Genomic DNA, 26,856 nt, shown 5'->3' with positions numbered 1-26,856 from the left:
CTGCCACTCTTTATACAGGCTGCCGACTCCCCATTGGAACCGGTGGTCTGAGCACGCCCGCCTCCACGACTACTTTCCCGTTCTCCACGGGAGTCGTTAACCCGCTGAGCGGGCCTTAATTGGCCCGCCCGCGGAAAATAGCGGTGTGGCCCGTTTCGGCAGCGGTAATCGGCTACTCGCCCGCCACTGAGTCAGTCGGGCCCGCCAGCCCGTCGAGGGCAAAATTCTCTCCAAGGAATCCAGTGACGAAAACCATAAGACGTTGGACTGAATCTCAACACCCAAAATCGGGTGAGGTGGGGTTTTGTCAGAAGTTAAAATGTAAGAAGTCTGAAACGGGAACCCAATCTTTCCACATCTGGTTTTTAATGGAGGTGGGACAAGGGGCAGATGACCAAGCCACTTGACGGAAGCGTCACATGAGCTGGGACATGTTTATGAAATGTTCGAAAAATATTAATTTAGTAAACCCTTCATGAAACCTCATCCCGTTCGTGGATGAGGTTTTATGAAAAATGCGAAGGCTGCTTGGGCTCTTCGCCTGCCCGCCAACCTTAAGGTTGGACGGGCAGCCCTGTCAATTTAGTTAATTAGTTTATTAATGGCCTGAACTTTGACAGTTCAGCTGGCAGGCAGCCGACTCCAGTTCGCGCCCACTGAACGGAAGATTGGAATGACGCACGTTGATGTTGGAACACACGCCCGACGTCACCGCACGTCATTTTACGCGTCAGTGTGCGGGGCCTGCCCCCATACGCCAACGAGAAAATTCTGTCCCAGGTAAAGATTCAGGGCTTATAACTGTGGAATTTCCTAGGCTTCCTACAGTTACAGATATCCTGAATGTTATGATAACAAGAGAGATAGTAAGTTCAGTAGCTATTAAAATGTGAGTTGCTTTTTGGCCTTGTCCTAAAATTACTGGACTTGAGAAAGCATATCAGGGCCAGCTGATTGCAGGAGATGGATTTGATTTCTTTCCTAACACAGGGCCACCTTTGAAAGATTTGGGAAGATGAACCTTTTGAACCAATAACACGTTTTGTCTACCTGACTAATTCTAGGCTGTGTAGTTCAATATATACAGATCTGCATTTTTCGTATTTTACACATTTTCAGATAAAATTAAAATCTTTCGTATTTTAAGGATTTAATTTACGTCTGCTCAGTTTACCAAATGTTTACAAAGGCCCTCGTAATTAACAACTCTTGGCACCCCAGCCACATCATAAACATTCACTCCCTCCGCCACCGATGTACAGTGGCAGCAGTGTGTACTATCTGCAAGATGTACTGTAGCAACTTGCCGAGGCTCCTTCGTTAGCACCTTTCCAAATTGGTGATGCCTAGCACCTAGAAGGATAAGGATAGCAGATGCATGGGAATATCACCACCTGCATGTTCTCCTCCAAGCCACACACCACCCTGTCTTCTAACTATATATCGCTGACTAACTATATTTCACTGACACTGGGTCAAAATCCTGGAGCTCCCTTCCTAACAGTACTGTGGGTATTTCCACATGGCCTGCACTGCAGCAGCTCAAGAAGGTGGTTCAGCACCACTTCCTCAAGGCAAATTGGGGATGGGCGATTAAATGCTGGCTTAGTCTGTGATGTCCACATCCGATGAACAAATATTTTAAAAAAAACTTGTGCATTTAAGTCTTGGGTCTGGGAACAATTTTAATCTAACCTGCCTGTAGGAGAAACTAACGAGATTGGGTGCAACGCTGGATTTGCACCTTCCCTGATTTTTACTCTCCGATGAAGTAAATATTCAATGTGGTGTGGAATGTCAATTTGATCAGTTCAGGTGGGTTTCCACCTGGAAAATTAGGTTATAATTACCCACATTATATGTGGTGAAGGTTTTGTCTAGTACCCGGGTTGCAGACATCTATGTTGCCCAGCCTTCAGCATGCTCATGTTCCGCCAGCTGAAGAAGAATTAAAATTCAGATTCTAATGAAATTAATGTGTTAAACAGCAAATGCGAAAGGAAGTTACATATATAGTTTGATAAGATATTGGTTTGATTTGATGCATATACAGTACAAAGCCTAAAGGATGCTACATCTTCAACCCTTGCCTCGAACTTGGATCTTTCAGGTACACCAAAATGTCAGATAAAAGCGATTTGAAAGCAGAGCTGGAGCGTAAAAAGCAACGACTGGCTCAGATACGAGAAGAAAAGAAAAGGAAAGAGGAAGAAAGGAAAAAGAAAGAGGTCAGTCAGTTTGGAAAAATTGTTATTGCAGATGGCTTCAAACGAGCAATAAAATAGGAAATATGTTGATTTGGATCCCATCACAAGGATCACTAAATTTAAATAGTACTTAGTATAATAGTCCAATTAATTTTATTAGTTTTTTACAAGTACAGTAGGAGCTGTAAAATCCTACTATTTTCTTTATTCCATCTGTCTCATCATGAAACTGAGACCGTGTTAAGAAATATTCATCCTGCACATGTCTCTTTTTCCACGTGCTTCGCATCCACCCTACACCCTTCCTGTGTTCTGATTTCTGTGCCACTCCTCACTAGCAGAATTAAGACAAGTTGATTTCGCTTGGAAAGAGAAAAAAAAATTTTTTTTTGATCATGATGTAACCCGTCAAAAAATTATTTATGTTGGGTCCAACAGTCAATACAGATAGAACTTTACAGTTGCCTAGGACCTTCTTATGAATTGTAACTTTCATGTGAATTGAGCTAGAAATTTCACTGTAGGGGGTGAAGTTAATCCTCCTGCTCCAGAGATGTTGAAGAAGCAAGTAGAATTGATTCTTAAATTAGGAACTTAGAAAGGAAGCATTGGAAAAGGAAAGTCTCAGATAAAATTTCCCAATTCTAGGCCTGGAGCAGTGCTGTTGTTAACAGAATAATTGGTACTAAATGGGCAGGGATTGGAAGAGTGATTTTGCAGAAATACATACTAACATTAATGTAATAGAAAGTGTATATACTGCCATTACAATTCATTTTATGAGCTTCTCTTTGAAATAGAAACAGTAAAGACCCTGCCACTGCTAGAAAGATGGAGTCATTGAAATTGCTAGACAAATGTGTGTAGTTCTACTGCTAATGAGGTAATGAGAATCGTGAAGGCCGTTTGATGTATAGCAAAGGAAGGGGGGTGTTATGATGAGGTGAGGAGGGATGAAGTGACTCCCTTATTCTTCCACTCCTCGAATGAATGTAACAGGGTTTTTTTTTAAGAATTTGGAGAGGATGTGCTATGCCAATTCTGTACTATTTATATGCTGAGATTGTAGGGAATTAATCTGACAGGTTTTCTTAGGTTAAACAAAGAACGAGGTAAGTTTATTGAAGCTATTCCTGAGCTTAAACAAATTAAGAGAAACACGAGACCATTCATACAATCATACACATTCGCCGGGGCTCACACACAAGTACAGAAGGCAGAGTAAGAGGATAAGCTTGTAAGGATTTTACAGTCCATGAAAGAAAAAATGGAGTATACCGTTAGCTGTTCCTTGATTGGTCTTGATGTTGTGATTCAACGTTACAGCTGTTTTACCTTAGTTGTTCTCCTGGCTGCAGTCATACGGAGCAGATTTCCGCATTTCAAAAGATCTCAATTCGCAGTCAGTTTCTTCTTAGGGTGGTCACTTACAAACAGGCGCAGAAGTTCCAGAGAGAGTGAGAGAGAGAAAGCACATGGCTGCAGCAGCTTGTTTCAGTACAAGCATTGACCTTTGTCACTTCTGCCGCTCTCTTGCTTAACAGAGATTCTGTTGAAATACCTTGATGGTTGTATATTCCAGAGGGACTTGATTAGTTAATGTCTGCAGTTATTGTTTCGGAACAAGTATTTGAATTTTGTCTCATCTTAGAAATATTGCTAAGTCTCAGTATGGTGTAAAAAGTCAGGAACTGGGGTCTTTCGAGCTCCCCAGGTGGTTGATGGTCTTCATTCCAACTTTGTAGAGTTCAAAATTGTGTTTTGTAACGGCTTGGCCTGTCAGGGCTGTTTCTTTTTTTTTGAGGGGGAAAAAAGCACAGTTGTCTGTATAAGGTTACAGTTTAAAATCCAGCCGGGGGGGGTGGGGGAAGCAAATCAGAAATCATATCTCAAACGCACATCCTTGTGACAGGGGAAGTATTTGCCTGTTAGATTGTGAAATTTGTGTACCATTGAATAGCCTGGTCCTGTCCTGTGTTCAAAGTATGTTAAATGATCTGTACTTCTAATGCATAGGAGCCCACTTCATTAATCTATAGGTGGGTTGGAAATTCTCAGAATTCATTAGCCTTCCCATATCAGGCCTTTTTTCCCCAGTTCTTTCCCAACCTCAGAACTGCTCATCTACACTCTGCCTTCATTCACTCTGATCCACAGTTCTGGACCCAGCTTCACTGTATCCCTACGTAACCAATAAGGATTTTAATTTTATAAAAAACTCAGGCCAAAATTTTCCCATCGGCGATTTGGGGGCGGGGCCCGGTAGCCGACGGGAAAATGACGCGGGATGACGTTAGGAGGAACCCCCGACGTCATCCCGGTCCCTTTAAATTTTCAGGAAGGCGGGCGGACAGCGAAATCAGCTGTCCGCCCGCCAACCTGTCAATGGTTAATTGAGGCCATTGACAGGATACTTAAAGTAATTAAAGGCCCTGCCCACCCAACCTTAAAGCTGGCGGGCAGGCCAGGAGCTCCAGCGGGCTTCTGATAATACATGAAATCTCATTCCCTGGCGGGATGAGGTTTCATGTTCCTTTGTAAAAACTTTAATAAATGTAATGTTGTATTTATTAACATGTCCCATCTCGTGTGACATTATCACATGAGGGGGACATGTTAATAATATTTTTATTTTTCTATTTTTAAAGTTTTTTTTAGACTGTCATTAATCATCCTGAGACAGCACTTAGTCTCAGGGAGCAGTGCGTGAAAGAGCGCACTTTGACAGTTGGGGAATCCCTCCACCCCCCCCCCCCCCCCCCCCCGCCCCACTCCCTCCCCCCGCCACCACTCCCCGCACAGGAAGCGCATAGCGCTTCCTGTCGGGCAGGCCGTTGGTTGGGTCTTAATTGGCCCGCCCACTCAGAATGGTGGCAGGCCCCGTTTCGGTGGTGGGGGTTGGCTGTCCGCCCACTGCCGAGCTGGTGGGGCCTGCACACCCACCAAGGGCAAAATTCTGCCCATGAACATTCATTTATCTAGTTTAAAAACAAAAAGCTAAAAGCTACTGCGGATGCTGGAAATCCAAAACAAAAACAGAATTACCTGGAAAAACTCAGCAGGTCTGGCAGCATCGGTGGAGAAGAAATCAGTTAACGTTTCGAGTCTTCATGACCCTTCGGCAGAACTGAGTATAGTTAGGAGAAAAGTGAAATATAAGCTGGTCTAAGGTGGGGGGGCGGGGGGAGAGAAGTTGAAGGTGTGGTGATTGTGGAGATAAGCAAGCAGTGATAGGAGCAGATAATCAAAAGATGTCACAGACAAAAGGATCAAAGAGGTGTTGAAGGTGGTGATATTGTCTAAGAAAAGTGCTAATTAAGAATGGAAGACAGGATACTCAAGGTACAGCTCTAGTGGAGGTGGGGTGGAAAGACTAACAAAGTTTTAGATTTAAAAATAATGGAAATAGGTGGGAAAAGAAGAATCTATATAAATTATTGAAAAAAAAGGGGAGGGGGGAGAAACAGGGTGGGGATGGGGGGAGGGGGAGTTTAAGATCTAAAGTTGTTGAATTCAATATTCAGCCCGGAAGGCTGTAAAGTGCCTAGTCGGAAGATGAGGTGCTGTTCCTCCAGTTTGCGTTGGGCTTCACTGGAACAATGCAGCAAGCCAAGGACAGACATGTGGGCAAGAGAGCAGGGTGGAGTGTTAAAATGGCAAGCGACAGGGAGGTTTGGGTCTTTCTTGCGGACAGACCGCAGGTGTTCTGCAAAGCGGTCGCCCAGTTTGCGTTTGGTCTCTCCAATGTAGAGGAGACTGCATTGGGAGCAACGAATGCAGTAGACTAAGTTAGGGGAAATGCAAGTGAAATGCTGCTTCACTTGAAAGGAGTGTTTGGGCCCTTGGACGGTGAGGAGAGAGGAAGTGAAGGGGCAGGTGTTGCATCTTCTGCGTGGGCATGGGGAGGTGCCATAGGTGGGGGTTGAGGAGTAGGGGGTGATGGAGGAGTGGACCAGGGTGTCCCGGAGGGAACGATCCCTACGGAATGCCGTCAGGGGCGGTGAAGGGAAGATGTGTTTGGTGGTGGCATCATGCTGGAGTTGGCGGAAATGGCGGAGGATGATCCTTTGAATGCGGAGGCTGGTGGGGTGATAAGTGAGGACAAGGGGGACCCTATCATGTTTCTGGGAAGGAGGAGAAGGCGTGAGGGAGGATGCGTGGGATATGGGCCGGACACGGTTGAGGGCCCTGTCAACGACCGTGGGTGGAAAACCTCAGTTAAGGAAGAAGGAGGACATGTCAGAGGAGCTATTTTTGAAGGTAGCGTCATCAGAACAGATGCGACGGAGGCGAAGGAACTGAGAGAATGGGATGGAGTCCTTACAGGAAGCGGGGTGTGAGGAGCTGTAGTCGAGGTAGCTGTGGGAGTCGGTAGGCTTGTAATGGATATTGGTGGACAGTCTATCATCAGAAATTGAGACAGAGAGGTCAAGGAAGGGAAGAGAAGTGTCAGAGATGGACCATGTGAAAATGATGGAGGGGTGGAGATTGGAAGCAAAATTAATACCCCACTAGAGCTGTACCTTGAGTATCCTGTCTTCCATTCTTAATTAGTACTTTTCTTAGACAATATCACCACCTTCAACACCTCTTTGATCCTTTTGTCCGTGACATCTTTTGATTATCTGCTCCTATCACTGCTTGCTTATCTCCACAATCACCACACCCTCAACTTCTCTCTCCCCCCGCCCCCCCACCTTAGACCAGCTTATATTTCACTTTTCTCCTAACTATACTCAGTTCTGCCGAAGGGTCATGAAGACTCGAAACGTTAACTGATTTCTTCTCCACCGATGCTGCCAGACCTGCTGAGTTTTTCCAGGTAATTCTGTTTTTGTTTTTTCATTTATCTAGTTTGTTGGATTGCAAAATAAAAAACTAGTCAGCATTATTAATGAGGCTGATGTCTAGGAGTGAGGTAAAGTATTATTTTTAGATATATGCATATTTGATAAATAAAGTTTGAGCAATATGAATAACAATTAGCAAAGCAAGTCAGACCAGACTACTTGTGCAGCAAGTTTATGCAAAAAATGTAAACGGAGAAACTTGTTTAGCCCCTTGAAATAAAAGGGAATTGGGGATTTGCCCTATCAAGTTTTGGGCCTGCATTTTCTGGTCGGCGAGTGGGGGTGGGGCCCGCTCACCGACGTGTAAAATGACACGGGTTGACATCGGGCAGGTGTCCCGAAGTCACCGCACATCATTTAGATCGTCAGTTCAGCAGGCGCGCAGCCGACTCAACTGCGCGCCCGCCGAACTGTCAACAGCCACTTAAGGCCTTTAAAAAAAGTAATTAAGGTAATTAATGGACCTGCCTTCCCAACCTTAAGGGTGGCGGGCAGGCGAGGGGGACAGGTGGCCTTTAGAAAAAACATGAAACCTTATCCATGGGAAGCGCTCTCCCTCAGGGAGATCTGTGCACTGTTTCGCACACATGTGCGAAAGTTGAACATGGAACTTATTCCATACACGAGGGGGGAAAAAGAAAATTATCAAAAGCTAACTTAATGTTGTTCTTTCAGGCTGAACTGCAACAGAAGAAAGAGCCACCTCCTGAGGACTCAGATCTTGACCGGAAGCGAAGAGAGACAGAGGCTTTGCTACAGAGCATTGGCATAGCCCCAGAGCCAGCATTAGGTGAGGAGCCTAGTCGCTGTTTTATATAGTGTGATCTTGTGAAATCTGGCATTTGTTCTGTTGTGCAAAATCCAATATTCTGGGGGACTATACATTACTTAAAGGGGTAAAAGGCAAAATGCTATATGATTTTAATGTTAATTCTTTTCTTCAGACAAATTAAAATCTCATAAGTTTGGCTTTTTCAATCTGCTTCATCTGGTCATTTTTCCATTTTTAAATTAACATGTTATGCCAACTCACTTGGTTTATAGCAGTTTATGATTTTACTTCTCTATTCTTGGCTAGAAAAAGCTTTCTTTTTGTCTAAATCTCTAAAGGACTTGGCGCTTGATCCCTGTGAACATGTCACACGTTAGTAATTTTTAAAATATGAATCTAAAATGTTTCCTAGACGCTCCATTTAAAAATTGGAAAAATGGAATATAAAACTTGGAAGGGAGGCAAAAGAAGAAATATAAATTGTTGTTATTTAGTTCTTATTGGGTGTATATTTGAAAATATCTATTTTCTTTTAAAAGAGGTTGCGGCATCTCATTTTATTGTTCACTAGAAAGGTGATGCTACTGATTGGAGTGCTGGTTGGAAAATGATGCCCACTGGAATTTTGCTGGTTAACTGGCAGAATTTGGAAATGAAAACGAAGATACTAAAATTGAAAAAGTGCAAAAAACTTAACCCTGAGCAACCAAGAAATCTGAGAAAAGTTAAGAAAATTAATTGCTAAGAATGTAACTTGACAATTCCCTCACTTTATATGAAATTTAAAAAGGAAATATTGGCATTTTTATTTAAAGAAACTGTTCTCTGTAAGCCAGAAGTTAAAATTTGAGCTTAGATTTATTGAAAGAGAATAGACATCAGGTAATGGACTGTAATACCACATTGATAGAATACAATTGACTCATTTGTAGTTTTACTCATAATTCAAGAATAATCAAATAAAATTGCAAGTAACCGTAAACATTTTTATTTAAAAGCAAAATACTGCTGATGCTGGAAATTTCAAATAAAAACAGAAAATGCTAGAAATACTCAGCAGGTCAGACAGCATCTATGGAAAGAGAAACAGGGTTACCTTTATTTATTTATTGATTGCCCTGTGGCATGTACTGAATGTGGGCAGGAAACCTGTTCTCCAGCCCCAGCCAATGTTGCTGTGAACTAGAACCTGGCATAGGATGAGTGAACCTGTTGCATGATTAGCTGCCTTTATTCCCTGTTTCGCCCCCCGCACAAAGTACTGCAGTTGAACACCATAATGTTCATGCATGTTGCATCCCACCACTGTGGTACCATGTATCTGGTGTGCCTTTATACAACCAGATTTATTTTTGGGTCCACTCTTGACTTTTTAAATCATCTTGTGTAATGATATTCACTAGCCTTTGGATAGGAATTAGGGAGGGAATATTTTATATCATCTATAAAAGCAGTTGGACACTCCTGGGAATTCTTTTTAAAAAAAAAAAAATTGCACATACTTCCACTTTGAGAGGCAGTGATTAAATAAATATATTTGGACAATGAAAATTCCGTTGTGAATAATGTAAGATCTTTCAAAAGAGAACAAAAAAATCAAGTTACATTCCTGTAGAAAAATCAATATTGCTTTAGAATGGTGGCTCTTTTTGATTGTCATGCATTTAAAGGCAACTGCTTTTCTTGCTGCCATTTGTGCTGTTGTTTTTGTTGTAACAATCAGGAAGCCTCCTTTAAAAAAATGTTATTAATGCAGTTGCAGTTAAAAAGTTGCATAGTGACGAGATAAGGCAGGAAATGCTAATTTTTAATGAGCTGGTGGGGAAAAAATATTGATTGTGTTTATTCAAAATCCAATCATAAGTGCTTTTATGCTTGTGCTATAACTTTGAACTCAACCTGCAAAATTTGGACCTGGATATCTTCAGAGTATTATTAAAGCTGTATGACAGTCATCTATATTTTAGCCTGACTACAGTTTTAGTTGAACTTGTGAACATTATAAAAATGTTAACATTAAGTTAAAATGGACAAATAGGTGGCTGAAGAGATCATTATATTGATTTATCTTTCAATTTTTCTTATTGCATTGGTGTTTTGGTTGATTTTCTGCTCATACCAGCTTTTCCCAACAATACCACTGCGGTGTGTTTTATGTTCAGTTGTGCTTTGTTCAGTTCTTTCTTCAAAATGTTTTTTTGATTTAGTTCATAGTTTTCAGACATATGATGATCCTCCTGTGTTTTTTGCCTTTACAAAAATCCAGAGATATGGTCTACAAATAAATACATAGATAGTTGTGTATTTTCTGACAGGATTTCAGCTGTAATTTAGATAATCTATTCTCACAGTGTGATATAGTTGTCAGAAGCCTTTTTAAATGCATACAAAATGGAGCAGTGCTTTAAATTATGGAATCATGCAACATAAAATGAGGCCCCTCAGCCTATAGTGCCTGAGCTGGCTTTTTAAAAGAGCTATCATTATTACCACTCCCCTTAAATTTAGTTTAACTGAAAATGGGGTGTACATTTTTTGGGAGAAAAAAATCTGTTTCTTTGATCAAAGAATCACTAGACTGCTTTTTCACATTTTCATTCAGATGGATTAGAATAAAATTGAGCGTTTTGGAATGTGATAAATTCTGTTACCAGATCTTTTAACTATATTAGAATAAATTTTGATGTTCTAACTCTAAATATGCTTGAGCACATATGCATCAGATCCGTTTTATAAGCTGTAATATTCTGCATAAACAAAGGAAATTGCAGCTTCTATGAAGGAAAATGTTGACCATGAGAATCTGTCAATTTGTATGATATTGAATTAAATTATCATCGCCATCGGCAATGTTAAATGTTCGAATAATTAAAGTCTTTTCCAATGCTTCTCTTGGGTGAGAATTCTGGATATTAATTTTTTTAGTTATTTTGTATCTTGGAACTTGTATCAATTGCAAATGGTAAAATTCTGTTTCATATTGGTTCTTGGCAATTTCATTTAGCTTCTGCTGTTTGCCTATTTGTTGGCATTGACCTCTGAAATTATTGCAATAAGTAACATACTTTTTTTTAGAATATTTGCAAGCGTGATTCAAATTGTTTCACTACAGTAATTTTATGGTGACAGTTAAAACCCTGCTGCATTTTATTATGATTGCAATGTGCGCATTCCAAACTCATTTTGAGTGATTATTTTTGCAAAAAAACTCAAATTAAATATTCAATTGGCTTTTTTCCCCCCTTTTTTTTCTTTATGCTTTTGGCTTTTACCATTTCAATTCCATTTTCTGCCATGTTCCCCACTTATTTAAACTTTTTTTTTTGTTTTACTTCTTGTCTGATGTTGCTCACCATCAGTGCAACCACTGCAATTAGTAACATGGGATGCCTGTTATTTTCATTATTTAGTCCCAACCCCTATGTCTCCCTCCTCGAAATCAGTGAGCACACCAAGTGAAGCTGGCAGCCAAGACTCGGTAGACGGTGGACACACTGGAAGGTAATCAGTTATTTTTTTGTATCTTGTTTAGATGATTTGACAAGGACAATTTATGACCTTAGTATTATTTTGACACGATGCCATTAACACTATTGCCTGCATCGTTGACCTGTGACTCACCCGGGATTTACCATTTAGGTAAATCATTTAGGGTTTCGTTAACGCTGAAAGAAAAGAATGAAAGCAAAGCAGTAGAATAATTTTTAGCAGTATAATGATTGAACATCATGCAAGTGCTTTTAATCATTAAGGCTAGAAAAGACAAATATTAAGGAGCTGGGAAGTTATAACGCTACTTCACCTACAGTTTGCTTCAGTTACACATGGAAAGGCATGGGTTGAATACACTTGATTAACTTTCATTGGTTCCTAGAATATAAATGCCATGTTTACTAATGAAAACATTTGCAGATGCTGGAAAGTTGAAACAAAAATCGATAATGATATGTCCGTCATCTGTAAATAAGTGTAACTCTTCGAGGGAATGCAAAAAAAGAGATGAGCATTTTAGTAAAGTTTATTAGGGGTAGGAGTGGGAGCTTGGGGAAAGAAGATTAAAGGGGAGAAGCTACAGATATTCTAACCACAGAGGAAACCACTGGCTGAATTACATTCAAGCTTCATAGAAAAGCAGGAAATAATTAGATCATAGAATGATATAACACAGAAGAGGCCATTCAGCCCATTGTGTCTGTAGTGGCTCTTTCGTAGAGCTATCCAATTAATTTCACTCTCCTAACCCCCCCCACCGCCATCCCTTTCTCCATAGCCCTCAAAATGTTTCCCTTCAAGTATTTATCCAATTCCTTTCTGAATGTTATTATTGAATCTGCTTCCAAAACCTTTTCAGGCAGTGAATTCCGGATCATAGCGACTTGACCTTTTTTAAAAAGAAAAAAAAAGTTTTCTCGTATTACCTGTGGTTCTTTTGCCAGTCACCTTAAATCTGTATCCTCTGGTTACCAACCCTTATGCTATTGGAAACACTTTTCTTTACTGACTTTATCCAGACCATTCATGATTTTGAACAGCTCTCCCCTCAAACTTTTCTGAAATCCTGGTGCTATCCTAGTAAATCTCTTCTGTACCCTCTATAAGGCCTTGATATCCTCCTTAAATTGTGGTGCACAGAATCGGGGACACTTTTCCAGCTGATACTTAACCAGTGTTTTATAAAGATTCGACATGACTTCCTTGCTTTTATGCTCTGATGATTTATTAATATGATCCCCATTTTTTTTTTAATCAGCCTTCTTAACCTGTCCTACCACCTTAAATGATTTGTGTAGGTACATCTCCAGGTCTCTTTGTTCCTGCACCTCCTTTAAAATTGTACCATTTTGTTCATATTGCCTCTCCTCCTTCTTCCTATCTAAATGTATCACTTCACACCTCTCTGTTAAATTTCATCTGCCGCGTGTCTACCCATCATACCAGTTTATGTGCTCCTGAAGTCTGTTACCACCCCCTTACATCCATGCTGCAATGAATTTCAAGCTCGATATGATGTGCTTTTCAATCGCTTTTGTCTCTGTGCGCGTTTCTTTGGACAGGAATCTTCTCTCTGACCAGTGGACTCTCTCATCCGCCTCCTGTATTCGCCCTCCACCTGACTCCTCCCTCTGGGCTCTTGCTTGTTCTTGATCTTTTCATTGAGAACTGTCAGTGTGACATTGGCCGTCTTAATTTCTGTTCCCCTCACTGACTCTAACCTCTCTTCTCTGAATGTGCTGCACTCTGTTCTTTTCAGGTCTAACTCCAACGGAGCTGCCTCAGGGAGATTGAAGCGCTTTTTAAAAAAATAAATAAATGCAATAAAAGTTTAGTGAAACATGCCCCTCATGTGACTGTGTCACATGAGATGGGGCATGTTTTTATTTTTCAGAAAAAGTTTTTATTTAATTTGTAAAAGCTTTAGGAAACCTCACCCCGCTCGTGGATGAGGTTTCCTAAAAAAATGTAAAGGCCGCTTGGCCTTTTCACCTGCCCACCAAACGTAAGGTTGGATAGGCAGTGTGAAATTCCGGTTAATTACCTGGTTAATGGCCTTAATAGGCCTATCAATTGGCAGGCGTACAGCCGACTCTGACGCGTGCCCACCGAATGAAATATCGCAAGACAGCACGATGATGTCGGGACGCGTGCCTGCCGTCATCGCATGTCATTTTGCATGCTGGCGTGTCGCCCCCGCACGTCGAATGTAAAATCCTGGCCTTTATTACAGCCATTACCGTTCCTTTTGTTCCATGACATCTTTACAATCAATCTCTCCTGTCCTCTCCTCTACCCCGGACCTTCCCTTTTGTTCTTCCTCCTGCTCCCCCTTTTGGCATGCAACGCATCACATTTCTGCCCTCCTTCAATTCTAAAGAATTGCTATATTCGACTCAACGTTAACTCTGTTTCTCTTTCCACATCCTGCCAGACCTGCTGAGTATTTCTAGCACTTTGTTTTTATTTCAGATTTTAAGCATCTGCTGTACTTTGCTTTTATTCTGTTACTATCCTCATTGTTTACTGCATTTCTGAATTTTGTGTCATCTGCAAATTCTGGAATTATACCTTGTTTGTACAAATCCAGGTCATTAATATGTCAAAAAGAGCAGCGGTCCTAACACTGACATCAGGACAGCACCGCTCTATGTCTCCCTCTAAATGGGAAAACAATCTTTCACCCCTACTCCTTTCTATCCTTAGCCAGTTTTGTATCCATACTGTCACTGTCCCTTTTAATTTCATGGGTTTAGTTTTGCTAACAAGGCTAATATGTTGTACTTTGTTAAATGCCTTTGGAAAGTCCGTATGTAAGGACCTTAAAAGATCCCAACAAATTTAGATTCTGACCCTCACTCTAGGTGACAAATCGGATAAAACCAAAGTATTTTGGTGGAACACAGTAACCCTTTTATTGATCACTTAGCGAATTAGCAAGACAACAATGTTCTCACCCAAGCTTTTTGAGTCTTCCTTTGCATGGGAGTGGTCTCTGCCATCACCCTATCTCTCCATGTCTTCCAGTGGTTGACTAGAGCATCCGGTTCTGACTGCAGTCCTGATCTCCTCCTCTTATGTTGATCCTCTTGCCTTTTGCAGGCTCCTCCTGATGCCTGTTTGTCTGATGAGACAATCCAATCCCTCTTTTCTCACTTGATTTGATTATTCAATTGCCCTCATAGCCAGCTCACACTGAGCACTGATGTTCAAAGTCTTGAAATAGTCTCCTTCCTTTGTTTGGATAGGTGCAGTTTGTTGGGACAATTAGTTTTGAGATGCCTGCATGTCTAGCAAAGAACTCCTTATCTTGGTCTCTGTTGTCCTGGTCTATGGCTTGTAATTGACCACTCCCTGCTCAGGCTGGCCCATTAGGCTGGGTTCGTGGTTGTATTGTTACGAATAAATAAGACAGAATTTCTGTGAACAGCATTGTTCCGATCACTCATAAACAACAGAAAAATCTAATCAATTCAAAATTCAATCTCTTTTTCAATTGGTTCATTAACACTTGTAGAATTGCAGTCCTCCTTTTATGAATCCGATTTTATAATCATTCTAGAAAAAATTTGTGAAGACCTGTAATTACCAGTCTCAATTTTGATGAAGTCTGAACAAATCCGGGATCTCCAGTGAGGTATTGACGAGCATCAGATTCCAGGTCTATTTTCTGCAAAATGTAATGAAATGGAACAAAGCAATTAATTAATAATATCCACAAACTAACAACAAGGATGTGATTGGAACCCATGTGTGCTTAAAAAAAACAGATTAGCAATCCATCACCTTAACCTCTCAGTCACCTGTCTGAATTTTAGAACACAGTCTCACACCCTTTTTCCATCCTTGAAAACTTGGTAAGAAGGTTCTGAATGACCAGCCTGGTGTGCAATGTTGGAAATGCAGCTTCTGTAACTCTTTCGAGTTATCAACAGTCACAGATTGTAACTCTTTCGAGTACAATCACAGTTCTTGGTTTCCGGGAGTGGGACATGAACCCACAACCCTCTGATTCAAAGGCGAGGGTGCTATGAACTGAGCCACAGCTGACACCTCTAAAGGAAGGAAACTCTTTCGAGTTATCAACAGTCACAGATTGCAACCCTTTCAAGTACAATCACAGTTCTTGGTTTCCGGGAGTGGGACATGAACCCACAACCCTCTGATTCAAAGGCGAGGGTGCTATGAACTGAGCCACAGCTGACACCTCAATGCAGCTTCTGTAAGTGAAAGGAATTTCTATCACATCAGATCAGGGACTGTTTGGAATGGACCAATGTGAAACATTTCCTGATAAATTAAATTATGACAAAAGCAAAAAAAAAATCCAAATCAATTATGAGTAGGTCATTAACTTAAACCATGAGCAGATGTGAAATAGTAACATTCTGACAATTGCAAAATATGAAAAGTGAACAGTATGGTAACACTCTTGACTCTGGCCTACACGTTTCTCATCAACCTTACTGCCTCATCAAACACTTTGTCGAGAATTATTTTACATATTTAAGTGGAAGACCAGCCTATCCCACAGGCAACATCCTCAGGTTAAACCTGCTGCCTGCCCAGAAACCTATCCATCGCGACAGGTTTAAATTCCCTGTGATATCCCTTCTCTGCATAAATATTGCCTAACTAGCTGAATGTTTGCAGCATTCTGTTTTTATTACTACTATTACTTTTGTTATCAACATCCTTGTGCAATCTATTTCAAACATTCATTATCTTCTCTGTAAAGTAGTTTGATTTGATTTGATCTGTCAATTTACCCTCTCCTCTGATAGCTCATTGTTTTCAGGATTGGAGTCATGTAACACTTTTGTGACTGTTCATGTAGACTTGAAAAAGGTAATACAGTCAATCCTTGTTTTAAGGTGCCCTGATTAGCGGGGATTTACCATAAAGTGGTGTTTGTTTTATGTCCGATTTCTTCATTATAAGCGTCAATTGTTATTCATTCACGGGATGTGGGAGTCAATGGCTGGGCCAACATTTATTGCCCATCCCTAATTGCCCTTGAGAAGGTGATGGTGAGCTGCCTTCTTGAATTGCTGCAGTCCATGTGGTGTAGGCACACCTATGGTGCTGTTAGGGAGGGAGTTCCAGGATTTTAACCCAGCAACAGTGAAGGAACAGCAATATGTTTCCAAGTCAGGATGGTGAGTGGCTTGGAGAGGAACTTCCAGGTGGTGGTGTTCCCATGTATCTGTTGCCCTTGTCCTGCTAGATGGTAGTGGTCATAGGTTTGGAAGGTGCTGTCCAAGGAGCCTTGGTGAGTTCCTGTAGTTCCTCTTGTAGATGATACACACTGCTGCCACTGTGTGTCGTTGGTGGTGGAGAGAGTGAATGTTTATCGATGGGGTGCCAATCAAGCGCGCTGCTTAGTCCTGGATGGTGTCAAGCTGCTTGAGTGCTGTGGGAGCTGCACTCATCAAGGCAAGTGGAGCGTATTCTTTTGCATTCCCGACTTGCACCCTGTATATGATGGACAGGCTTTGGGGAGTCAGGAGGTGAGTTACTCACTGCAAGATTCCTAGCCTCTGACCTGCTCTTGTAGCCACAGCGTTTATGTGGCTATGCCAGTTCAGTTTCTGGTCAATGGTAACCCCCAGGATATTGATAGTGGGGAATTCAGCGATGGTAATACCATTGAATGTCAAGGGGCGATGGTTAGATTCTCTCCTGTTGGAGATGGTCATTGCCTGGCACTTGTGTGGGACGAATGTCGCTTGCCATTTGTCAGCACAAGCCTGGATATTGTCCAGGTCTTGCTGCATTTGGACATGGACTGCTTCAGTATCTGATGAATCGCGACTGGTGTGGAACATTGTACAATCATTAGTGAACATCCTCACTTCTGACCTTATGATGGAAGGAAAGTCATTTGTGAAGCAGCTGAAGATGGTTGGGCCCAGGACACTACCCTGAGGAATTATTGCAGTGATGTCCTGGAACTGACATGATTGAGCTCCAACAACCACAACCATCTTCTTTTGTGAGAGGCATGACTCCAACCTTTGTATGATCCCTGTTATAATGTTTTCTCCCGTCTTGTGTGTCATTGGGTCTTGTGTGCCATCAGGTCCTGACCGATCGGCACCATTGTACTGTAGTGTGGCCCGGTATTTGAGGCAACATTTAAAAAAAAAAATTAGGCATCCAAAACCAGAGTTTTGGTTGGGTGAGACTTTTAAGTCACTTTTAAAGCGTTTTTTGAAACAAAAAGTTTGAAGATTTAAATTTGAGCTTTGCTGTGATTGAGACTTTTAAATCACTTTCAAAAGTGAGTGAGAAATAGCACCCAATAAAAGGTGGATGTGTGCTTACTGCTGCAAAGAAAGCAAAAAAAACCACCAGCCTGGCGCTAAATTGGACGTTTTAAACTGTCTTGAGGCTGGTGAACGAGTTGTTGATATTGCTGGGGTGCTTGGGTTACCCCTATATTAGTGGGAACAATCCATAATAATGCTGACAAAACCAAAGTGCGCAACGTGTCACACCTTTAAATGCTAGCAGAGTGGGTCAAACTAGAAGCACCATAATGGGGAACATGGAAAGACTCTTGGCGGCCTGGATTGAAGGCCAAAACCAGTGGCAGGTGCCTCTTATTTTGGTAATCCAAGTAAAAGCCAAAAGCCTGAATGAAGACTTGCAGAATGAGCAGGATAAAGGTTCTCAGTCAGAAAGTTTCAATGCTGGTTGTGAATGGTACCAGCATTTCAAGAGGCATTTCTATCTGCTCGACATTAAAATGTCCATCGAAGCAGTTAATCCTGATCCAGAAGTAACTAATGAATACCTTGCCCATTTGAAGAGAGTCGTTGAAAAAGGCGGCTATTCACCAAAACAAGTTTTTGATGTTGATGAGGCGGGGCTTTTTTGGAAACGTATGCCACAGAGCACGTACATTTCAAGAGGAGAAGACCTTGATTTAAAGCTGCCAAAGACCGCCTGACTGTTCTGCTTGGTGGAAACACTGCAGGAGATTAAGTTTATGCCCTTAGTAGTGAATCAGTTTGAGACACCATGGGCATTGAGGGAGTATTCCAAGAAACACCTGCGCATCATTTGGCATTCAAATAAGAAAGTCCAGATGATGGGGGCACTCTTTCAAGAATGGTTCTCTTTGTATGCTATCTTGGCCTGGAGGGAATATTGTGTCAGAGAAAACCTCACTGTCAAGATATTGTTCCTCTTGAATTATTGCCCAGGTCATCCTACCAGCCTTGATGCATTGTCCGAAAATGTGAAGGTGATTTTCCTGCCACCCAACATGACTTCATTGCCACAGCCTATGGATCAGGGAGCAATTGCAGCGTTCAAGGCTTACTACCTACGCCGTACTTTCTCCTGGCTCATCAAGGCAGCAGATGGTGAGAATGCGCCATCAGTCAGGGAATTTTGGAATGGCTACAGCACCCTCAAGGGCATCGACAATATCGCTGATTCGTGGGATGAAGTCACATTGTCGTGTCTGAACTGCGTTTGGCAGAAATTGTGGCCGAAGTTTGTCATGGTACCATGCTGGCAGCTCAAAGCATCACCATTCGTGTCTTCAAAAGATCCTCCAAATCCATAGAACCATAGAAAAGTTATGGTGCAGAGAGCGACCATTCATCCCATCGTGTCTGCACTGGACAAAAAAAGAGAAAAAAGAAACTAGCCGCTTATTTTAATCCCACTTTTCAGCACCTGGTCTGTAGCCTTGCAGGTTACATCATTTCAGATACAGATCCAGGTACCTTTTTTAAATGAGTTGAGCATTTCAGCCTCAACAACCAGCTTAGGCAGTGAATTCCAGATGCCCACCACCCTCTTTTGGGGGGGTTTTCCTCCTGTCCCCTCTAATCCTTCTACCACAAAATCTCAGTGGCAGAAGAGGCCCTTTGGCCCGTCGAGTCTGCACTGCCATGTGAGAAACACCTGACCTACCTACCTACCTACCTAACCCCATTTACCAGCACTTGGCCCAAAGCCTTGACTGTTATGATGTGCCAAGTGCTCATCCAGGTACTTTTTTAAAGGGTGTGAGGCAACTTGCCTCCACCACCCTGCCAGGCAGTGCATTCCAGACCATCACCACCCTCTGGGTGAAAAAGTTTTTCCTCATCCCCCCCTAAAGCTCCTGCCCCTCACCTTGAACTTATATCCCCTTGTGACTGACCCTTCAACTAAGGGAAACAGCTGCTCCCTATCCACCCTATCCATGCCCCTCATAATATTGTACACCTCGATCAGGTCGCTCCTCAGTCTTCTCTGCTCCAACGAAAACAACCCAAGTCTATCCAACCTCTCTTCATAACTTAAATGTTTCATCCCAGGCAACATCCTGGTGAATGTCCTCTGCACCCCCTCCAGTGCAATCACATCCTTCCTACAATATGGCGACCAGAACTGCACACAGTACTCCAGCTGTGGCCTCATCAAGGTTCTATACAACTCCAACATGACCTCCCTACTTTTGTAATCTATGCATCGATTGATAAAGGCAAGAGTCCGTATGCCTTTTTCACCACCCCACTAACATGCTCCTCTGGCTTCAGAGATCTATGGACACACACGCCAAGGTCCATTTGCTCCTCAGAACTTCCTAGTGTCATGCCGTACATTGAATACTTCCTTGTCAAATTACTCCTTCCAAAGTGTATCACCTCACATTTTTCAGGTTTAAATTCCATCTGCCACTTATCTGCCCATTTGACCATCCCGCCTATGTCTTCTTGTAGCCCAAGACACTCAACCTCACTGTTAACCACCCGGCCAATCTTTGTGTCATCCTCAAATTTACTAATCCTACCCCCCACATAGTCATCTATGTTGTTTATATAAATGACAAGTAATGGGGGACCAAGCACAGATCCCTGTGGTTCGCCATCGGGCACTGGCTTCCAGTCACGAAAGCATCCTTCTGTCATCACCCTCTGTCTCCTACAGCTAAGCCAATTTTGAATCCACCTTATCAAATTACCCTGTATCCCATGTGCATATGCTTTCTTTATAAGTCTCCCATGTGGGACCTTGTCAAAGGCTTTGCTGAAATCCATATAAACTACATCAACGGCACTACCCTCATCTACACACCTGGTCACCTCCTCAAAAAATTCAATCAAATTTGTTAAGCATGACCTCCCTCCGACAAAGCCATGCTGACTATCCCTGATCAAACCTTGCCTCTCCAAGTGGAGATAGATTCTTTCCTTCAGAATTTTCTCCAATAGTTTCCCTACCACTGACGTTAGACTCATTGGCTTGTAGTTCCTTGGCTTATTTCTACAACCCTTCTTAAATAGCGGAACCACATTAGCTGTTCTCCAGTCCTCTGGCACCTCCCCCATGGCCAGAGAGGAATTTAAAATTTGGGTCAGAGCCCCTGCGATCTCCTCCCTTGCCTCCCTCAGCAGTCTGGGATACAAATCATCTGGAGATTTGTCCACTTTTAAGCCTGCCAACACCTCCAATACCTTGTCACTCCTATATCAGTTTGCTCAAGAACCTCGCAGTCTCTCTCCCCGAGATCGATACCTTCATCCTCATTCTCTTGGGTGAAGACGGATGTGAAGTATTCATTCAACACTCTAGCGATGTCCTCTGGCTCCACCCATAGATTGCCCCCTTGGTCCCTATGGGCCCTACTCTTTTCCTGGTTATCCTCTTCCCATTGACATACTTATAGAATATCTTGGGATTTTCCCTACTTTTACCAGCCAGAGTTTTCTCATATCCCCTCTTTGCTCTCCTAATTGCTTTCTTAAGCTCCACCCTGCACTTTCTGTACTCCACTAATGCCTCTGCTGATTTGCTTCCCTTGTACCTGCTAAAAGCCTCTCTTTTCCTTCTCACCTTAACCTGAATATCTCTGGTCATCCATGGTTCTCTGGGCTTGTTGCTCCTTCCTATCACCCTAGAGGGAACATGTTGAGCCTGTACCCTCCCCATTTCCTTTTTGAACACCCTCCCACTGCTCCTCTGTATATTTCCCTACAAGTAGCTGTTCCTAGTCTACCTTAGCCAGATCTTGCCTTATTTTACTAAAATCCACTCTCCCTCAATCCAAAACGTTTTTTTGCAATTTGTCTATTTCTTTGTCCATAACAAGCTTAAACTGTACTATGTTGTGGTCACTACCAATCGCCTTTAAATCTATGCCTCCTGGTAATTGACCCCTCAGCTAGGGAAACATGTCTTTTCTGTCTACCCTATCTAGGCCCTTCATAATTTTGTACACCTCTGTTCTAAGGAAAACAACCCTAGCCTATCCAATCTCTCCTTTTTATAGCTGCAATTTTCAAGCCCTGGCAACATTCTTGTAAATCTCCTCTGCACTCTCTACAGAGCAATTATGTCCTCCTTGTAATGTGGTGAACAGAACTGAACAGAAAATCCTAGCTGTGGCCTAAGCAGCATTTATAGTTTTATTATTACGTTCCTGTTTTTGTATTCAATACCTTGCCCAATAAAGGAAAGCATTCTATATGCTTTCTTGACCACCTTGTCCACCTGTGCTGCACCTTCAAGGATCTGTGGACATACACTCCAAGGTTTCTCACTTCCTCAACCCCTCTCAATTACTTCCTGTTTATTGAGTATTCCCTTGCTTTGTTTGCCCTCCCCAAATGCATTACCTCGCACTTTTCCAGGTTGAATTCTATTTGCCATTTCCCCACCCGCTCAACCAAACTATTGATATCATTCTGGTGTCGACAGCTATCCTCTTCACTATCAACAACACGGCCAATTTTTGTCATTTGCAAATTTCCCAATCATGCCTCTCACGTTCAAGTCTAATTTATTAACCTATACAACAAAGAGCAAAGGCCCCAACACTGAGCCCTGTGGAACACCACTGGAAACCGTTTTCCATTCGCAAAAACATCCATCGACCATTACCCTTTGTTTTCTGTCACTGAGTCAATTTTGGATCCAACCTGCCACTTCCCCTGTATCCCATGAGACCTCACTTTCCTGACTAATATGCCATGTGGGACCTTGTCAAATGCCTTACTGAAATCCATGTAAACAACATCCACTGTGCTACCCTCATCGATCCTCCTTGTTACTTCCTCAAAAAAGTCTTCCTAAAAAAAAACATGCTGACTATCCTTGATCGATCTGTCCCAGCTGTGACAGTTTATCCTGTCTCTTAGAATTGTTTCCAATAATTTGCCCATCACCGAAGTCAGACTGACCGGCCTATAATTTTCTGGCCTATCCCTCATACCCTTTTTAAATAATGGTACAACGTTCCAACCCTCTGGGTCCTCGCTAGTGGTAAGAAAGGTAGTGGAACAACCAGTTCTTCCCCCAAGCCAACATGCCCAGCATCGATAGTCTAAATCCAAAGCCAGTTCCACTGAAACACCTTAGGGATGTCATCGAAGCATCCCTGAAGAGGTAAAACATCTCCCTAACCCATTGAGCTGGATTGGAAGTAAGACATCCCCGAACCTAACGAATTGTCCAAGAGAGAGACTGGTGAGTGTTATCTAAGTTGAATTTTTATAGGATTTATTTTATATTTAGTGATTTATTTTGCAAGTTATTTCAGCTAGGAATGCACAGTGCTGCACACGTGTGGTACAGTATTTCACTTGTTTGTTCTTTTCCAGGCGGGAAGTGTCCGTGAAACTTAACTTCAGCTTTTTAACATTGATCCCTATGGGACACCATGATTCACATAAAGCTGATTCACTTAGTCGTGACTTTTCAGGAATGCAACCACAACTTATAGTGAGGACTTACTGTATAACACTACCAAGATATGCCACTGATCAGTTATTTAAGTATTTTTCCTGGCTGCATTTAATGTGTCTATTATATCTAACTTGTAAAATAATGGATAAAATAAATAATTTATTTCTTAAATAAGATAAAAGCAAAATACTGTGGATGCTGGAAATCTGAAACAAAAACACAAAATGCTGGAAAAACTCAGCAGGTCTGACAGCATCTGTGGAGAGAGAAACAGAGTTAACGTTTTGAGTCCATGTGATCATTCTTCAGAGCTAGAGAAATAGAAATGTAATGAAATTTATACAATGGCTTGATGTTCACACCCCTTAGATTAACTACCTTAAATTCGGCCAGTGGTCAGGGACAGGAGGGTGTGACTGAGTGAGGCAGGTAGAGGGATTCAGGAAGTAGCACTGCAGGAGCCTCAGCCCTTGCCCTTATCCAACAGGTTTGAGATTCTTGATCCCTGTGTGGACGAGAGCGGGGACTGTAGGGAGGATGAACAAACTGACCATAGCACCATGGTACAGGAAGCCATTCAAATGGGGGGAGACAAGAGAAATGTAGCTGTAGTCGGGGATAGTATAGTTAGGGGAATAGATACTGTTCTCTGTAGCCAGGATCGAGATTCCTGAAGGCTGTGTTGCCTACCTGGTGCCAGGGTTAAGGATATCTCATCTGGGCTGCAGAGGAACTTGGAGTGGGAGGGGACAGATTCAGTTGTCGTAGTCTGCGTAGGTACCAACGATACAGGTAGAATGAGGAAGGAGGTTCTGCTGAGGGAATATGAGCAGGTAGGGGCTAAATTAAAAAGCAGAACCAAAAAGGTGGTAATCTCTAGATTACTACCTGAGCCATGAGCTAATTAGCACAGGGTCAATAAGATTAAAGAGGTAAATGCGTGGCTCAAAGATTGGTGTGGGAGAAATGGGTTCGAATTCATGGGACATTGGCACCAGTACTGGGGAAAGAGGGAGCTATTCCATTCGGACGGGCTCCACTTGAATCATGCTGGGACCAGTGTCCTGGCGAGTCGCATAACTAGGGTTGTAGACAGGGCTTTAAACTAAATAGTTGTGGGGAGGGTTCAGTTGCATGGAAATATAAAAAATCAAAGTTTAAGGAGAGGGTAAGAGTGCAGGTTAGTGACGAGGCTGATTGTTACCAAAAAGTGAAAGGAAGGAACAGAGTGTGTGCACGCCATATTGTACCAAAGAATCATATAAGAATAGGGAAAATTGACAATAGGGCAAACTTAAAGGCTTTTTATCTCAATGCGTGTAGCATTCGGAATAAAACTGATGAGTTAACAGCGCAAATAGAGATAAATAGGTATGATTTGGTGGCGATTACTGAGATGTGGTTACAGGGAGAACAGGTTTGGGAGTTGAATATCCAAGGGTACTCTGTTTCAGAAGGATGGGCAGGAAGGAAAAGGAGGTAGTGTAGCTTTGTTAGTAAAGGAAGAGATCAGGGCTTTGGTGAGGAATGATATAGGCACTGGAGGGCAAGACGTAGAGTCAGTCTGGGTAGAAATAAGAAATAGCAAGGGAAAGAAGTCCTTGTGAGAGTAATCTTTCAGGCCCCCAAATAATAGTTCAGCAATAGGGCACAGTATAAACCAGGGAGTGTGTAAGAAAGGCACGGCAATAATCATGGGTGATTTGAATATGCATATAGACTGGACTAATCAAATTGGCAAGGGTAGCCTCGAGGGAGAGTTCATAGAGTGTATTAGGGATTGTTTCTTGGAGCAATATGTTGTGGAACCAACCGGGGAGCAGGCTATTCTGGATTTGGTTTTGTGTAATGTGATGGGATTAATTAATGATCTCATAGTAAAGGATCCTCTGGGGAAGAGTGATCATAGCATGGTAGGATTTCAAGCTCAGTTTGAGAGCAAGAAACTTGAGTCCCACACTAGTGTTCTGGAGTTAGACAAAGGTAACCAAATAGGTATGAGGGCAGATTTGGCCCTAGTGGACTGGGCAGGAAGACTACAAGGTAGTACAGTTGATGAACCATGGCAGATATTTAAGGAGATATTCAATTCCTCCCAAGTAAAATACATTCCAAAGAGGAAGAAAGATGGTAAGAGGGGAAAAATGCACCCATGGCTAAACAAGCAAGTTAAAGATAACATAAAGGCAAAAACTAAGGCATACCAAATTGCAAAGGTCAGTGGCAGGCTGGAAGATTGGGTAACTTTTAAAGATCAACAAAGGGTTACAAAAAAAAATAAAAAGAGCAAAGGTAAATTATGAAAGAAAACTAGCGCAAAATGTAAAAACTGATAGCAAAAGCTTCTACAAGTATATAAAAGGAAAGAGTAGCTGAAGTGAATGTTCCTCCCTTGGAGGATGAGACTGGGGAGTTAATAGTGAGGAACACAGAAATGGCAGAGATGCTTAATCAATATTTTGCCTCAGTTTTCACATTGGAGGACACTAGTACCACCCCATTGTAACAGGTTGTGCAGAGAGTAAAGAGGAGGAACTTAGAACAATCATCATCACTAGAAAAAAAGTAGCGAACAAACTATTGGGATTAAAGGGTGACAAGTCCCCAAGACCTGATGGCCTACATCCCAGGGCCTTAAAGGAAGTGGCAGCGGAGATGGTGGATGCATTGGCCATGATCGTATTGAATGGTGGGGCAGGCTCGAGGGGCTGAATTGCCCCACTAGTTACAGCTTGCCATCCAGAAGAAGACCCATTTATCATGACTCTCCACTTTCTGTTGGTTAGCCAATCCTCTATCCAAGCTAATATATTACCCCTAACTCCATGTGTTCTTATCTTGTGTATTAATCTTTTGTGCGGCACCTTATCAAAGGTCTTCTGGAAGTTCAGATATACTATATCTACAGGATCCCCATTATCCACTTTGCTTGTCACATCTTCAAAGAACTCTAGCAAATTAGTCAAACACGATTTACTCTTCATAAAGCCATGCTGACTCTGATGGATTTCATTTTGACTTTCCAAATGCCCCATTACAACTTCCTTAATAATGGATTTCAACAATTTCCTAACAACAGACGTTAAACTAACTGGTCTATAGTTTCTTACTTTCTGCCCACACCACCCCCCCCGCCACTGCTTTTTGAATAATAACATCCCCCCTTGTTCAGTCTCTTCCTATCTACATCCACAATTCCTCTGATGCCCTACAACATATCAACAATTTCCAGTTCCCTGGCCTTAACCGCCGCCTCTTCATCACGGAAGTCCAGTTCCCCTGCACCTCCAACCCCCACCAGGATGGTCTGACGGCTCTCCGCTTCTTCCTTGAAAAGAGGCCCATACAATCCCCATCCACCACCACTCTCCTCTGCCTGGCTGAACTAGTTCTCTCACTGAACAATTTCTCCTTTAGCTGGTCTCACTTCCTCCAAATAATAAGTGTGGTTATGGGTACCTGCATGGACCCCAGTTGTGCCTGTCTCTTTATGGGGTAAGTGGAACTTTCCTTGTTCCAGTCCTACTCAGGCCCCCTCCCACAACTCTCTTTTTCAGTACATTCATGACTGTTTCAGTGCTACTTCATGTTCTTGTTTGGACCTGGAAAAATGTATCAATTTTGCTTCTAATTTCCACCTCTCTCTCACCTTCACATGGTCAATCTTAAACATTTCCCTTTGTTAACCTCTCTGTCTCCATTTCTGGTGATAGACTGTCCACCAATATCCATTGCAAGCCACTGATTCCCACAGCTATCTTGACTACAGCTCCTCAACACTGCTTCCTCTCAGGACCCCATCCCATTTTCTCAGTTCCTTCGCCTCCGTCGCATCTGTTCCAAT

The 26,856-nt window shown here is 42.3% G+C and overlaps 1 protein-coding gene across 5 annotated transcripts in view; it reads left to right on the top strand.

Moving 5' to 3' along the window:
• The window catches only part of dync1i1a (dynein cytoplasmic 1 intermediate chain 1a), a 326,943-nt gene that overhangs the window by 21,210 nt on the left and 278,877 nt on the right, over positions 1 to 26,856 (top strand). For 4 of the 5 annotated variants that reach the window (XM_078538780.1, XM_078538777.1, XM_078538779.1 and 1 more), the window contains 3 exons: positions 2,111 to 2,228; positions 7,733 to 7,847; positions 11,240 to 11,330. In XM_078538780.1, coding sequence (XP_078394906.1) covers positions 2,121 to 2,228; positions 7,733 to 7,847; positions 11,240 to 11,330 — 314 coding nt within the window. In that variant the 5' untranslated portion in view covers positions 2,111 to 2,120. Of the gene's footprint in view, positions 1 to 2,110; positions 2,229 to 7,732; positions 7,848 to 11,188; positions 11,331 to 26,856 lie in introns of all 5 variants that reach the window. The other variant, XM_078538775.1, reaches the window with a different exon arrangement.

Source organism: Cetorhinus maximus, chromosome 3 (genome assembly GCF_964194155.1).
Source record: "Cetorhinus maximus chromosome 3, sCetMax3.hap1.1, whole genome shotgun sequence".
NCBI classification, from domain to species: domain Eukaryota; kingdom Metazoa; phylum Chordata; class Chondrichthyes; order Lamniformes; family Cetorhinidae; genus Cetorhinus; species Cetorhinus maximus.
The sequence above is the reverse complement of the archived record's forward strand: the minus strand, read 5'-3'. Positions and strand labels throughout refer to the sequence as shown.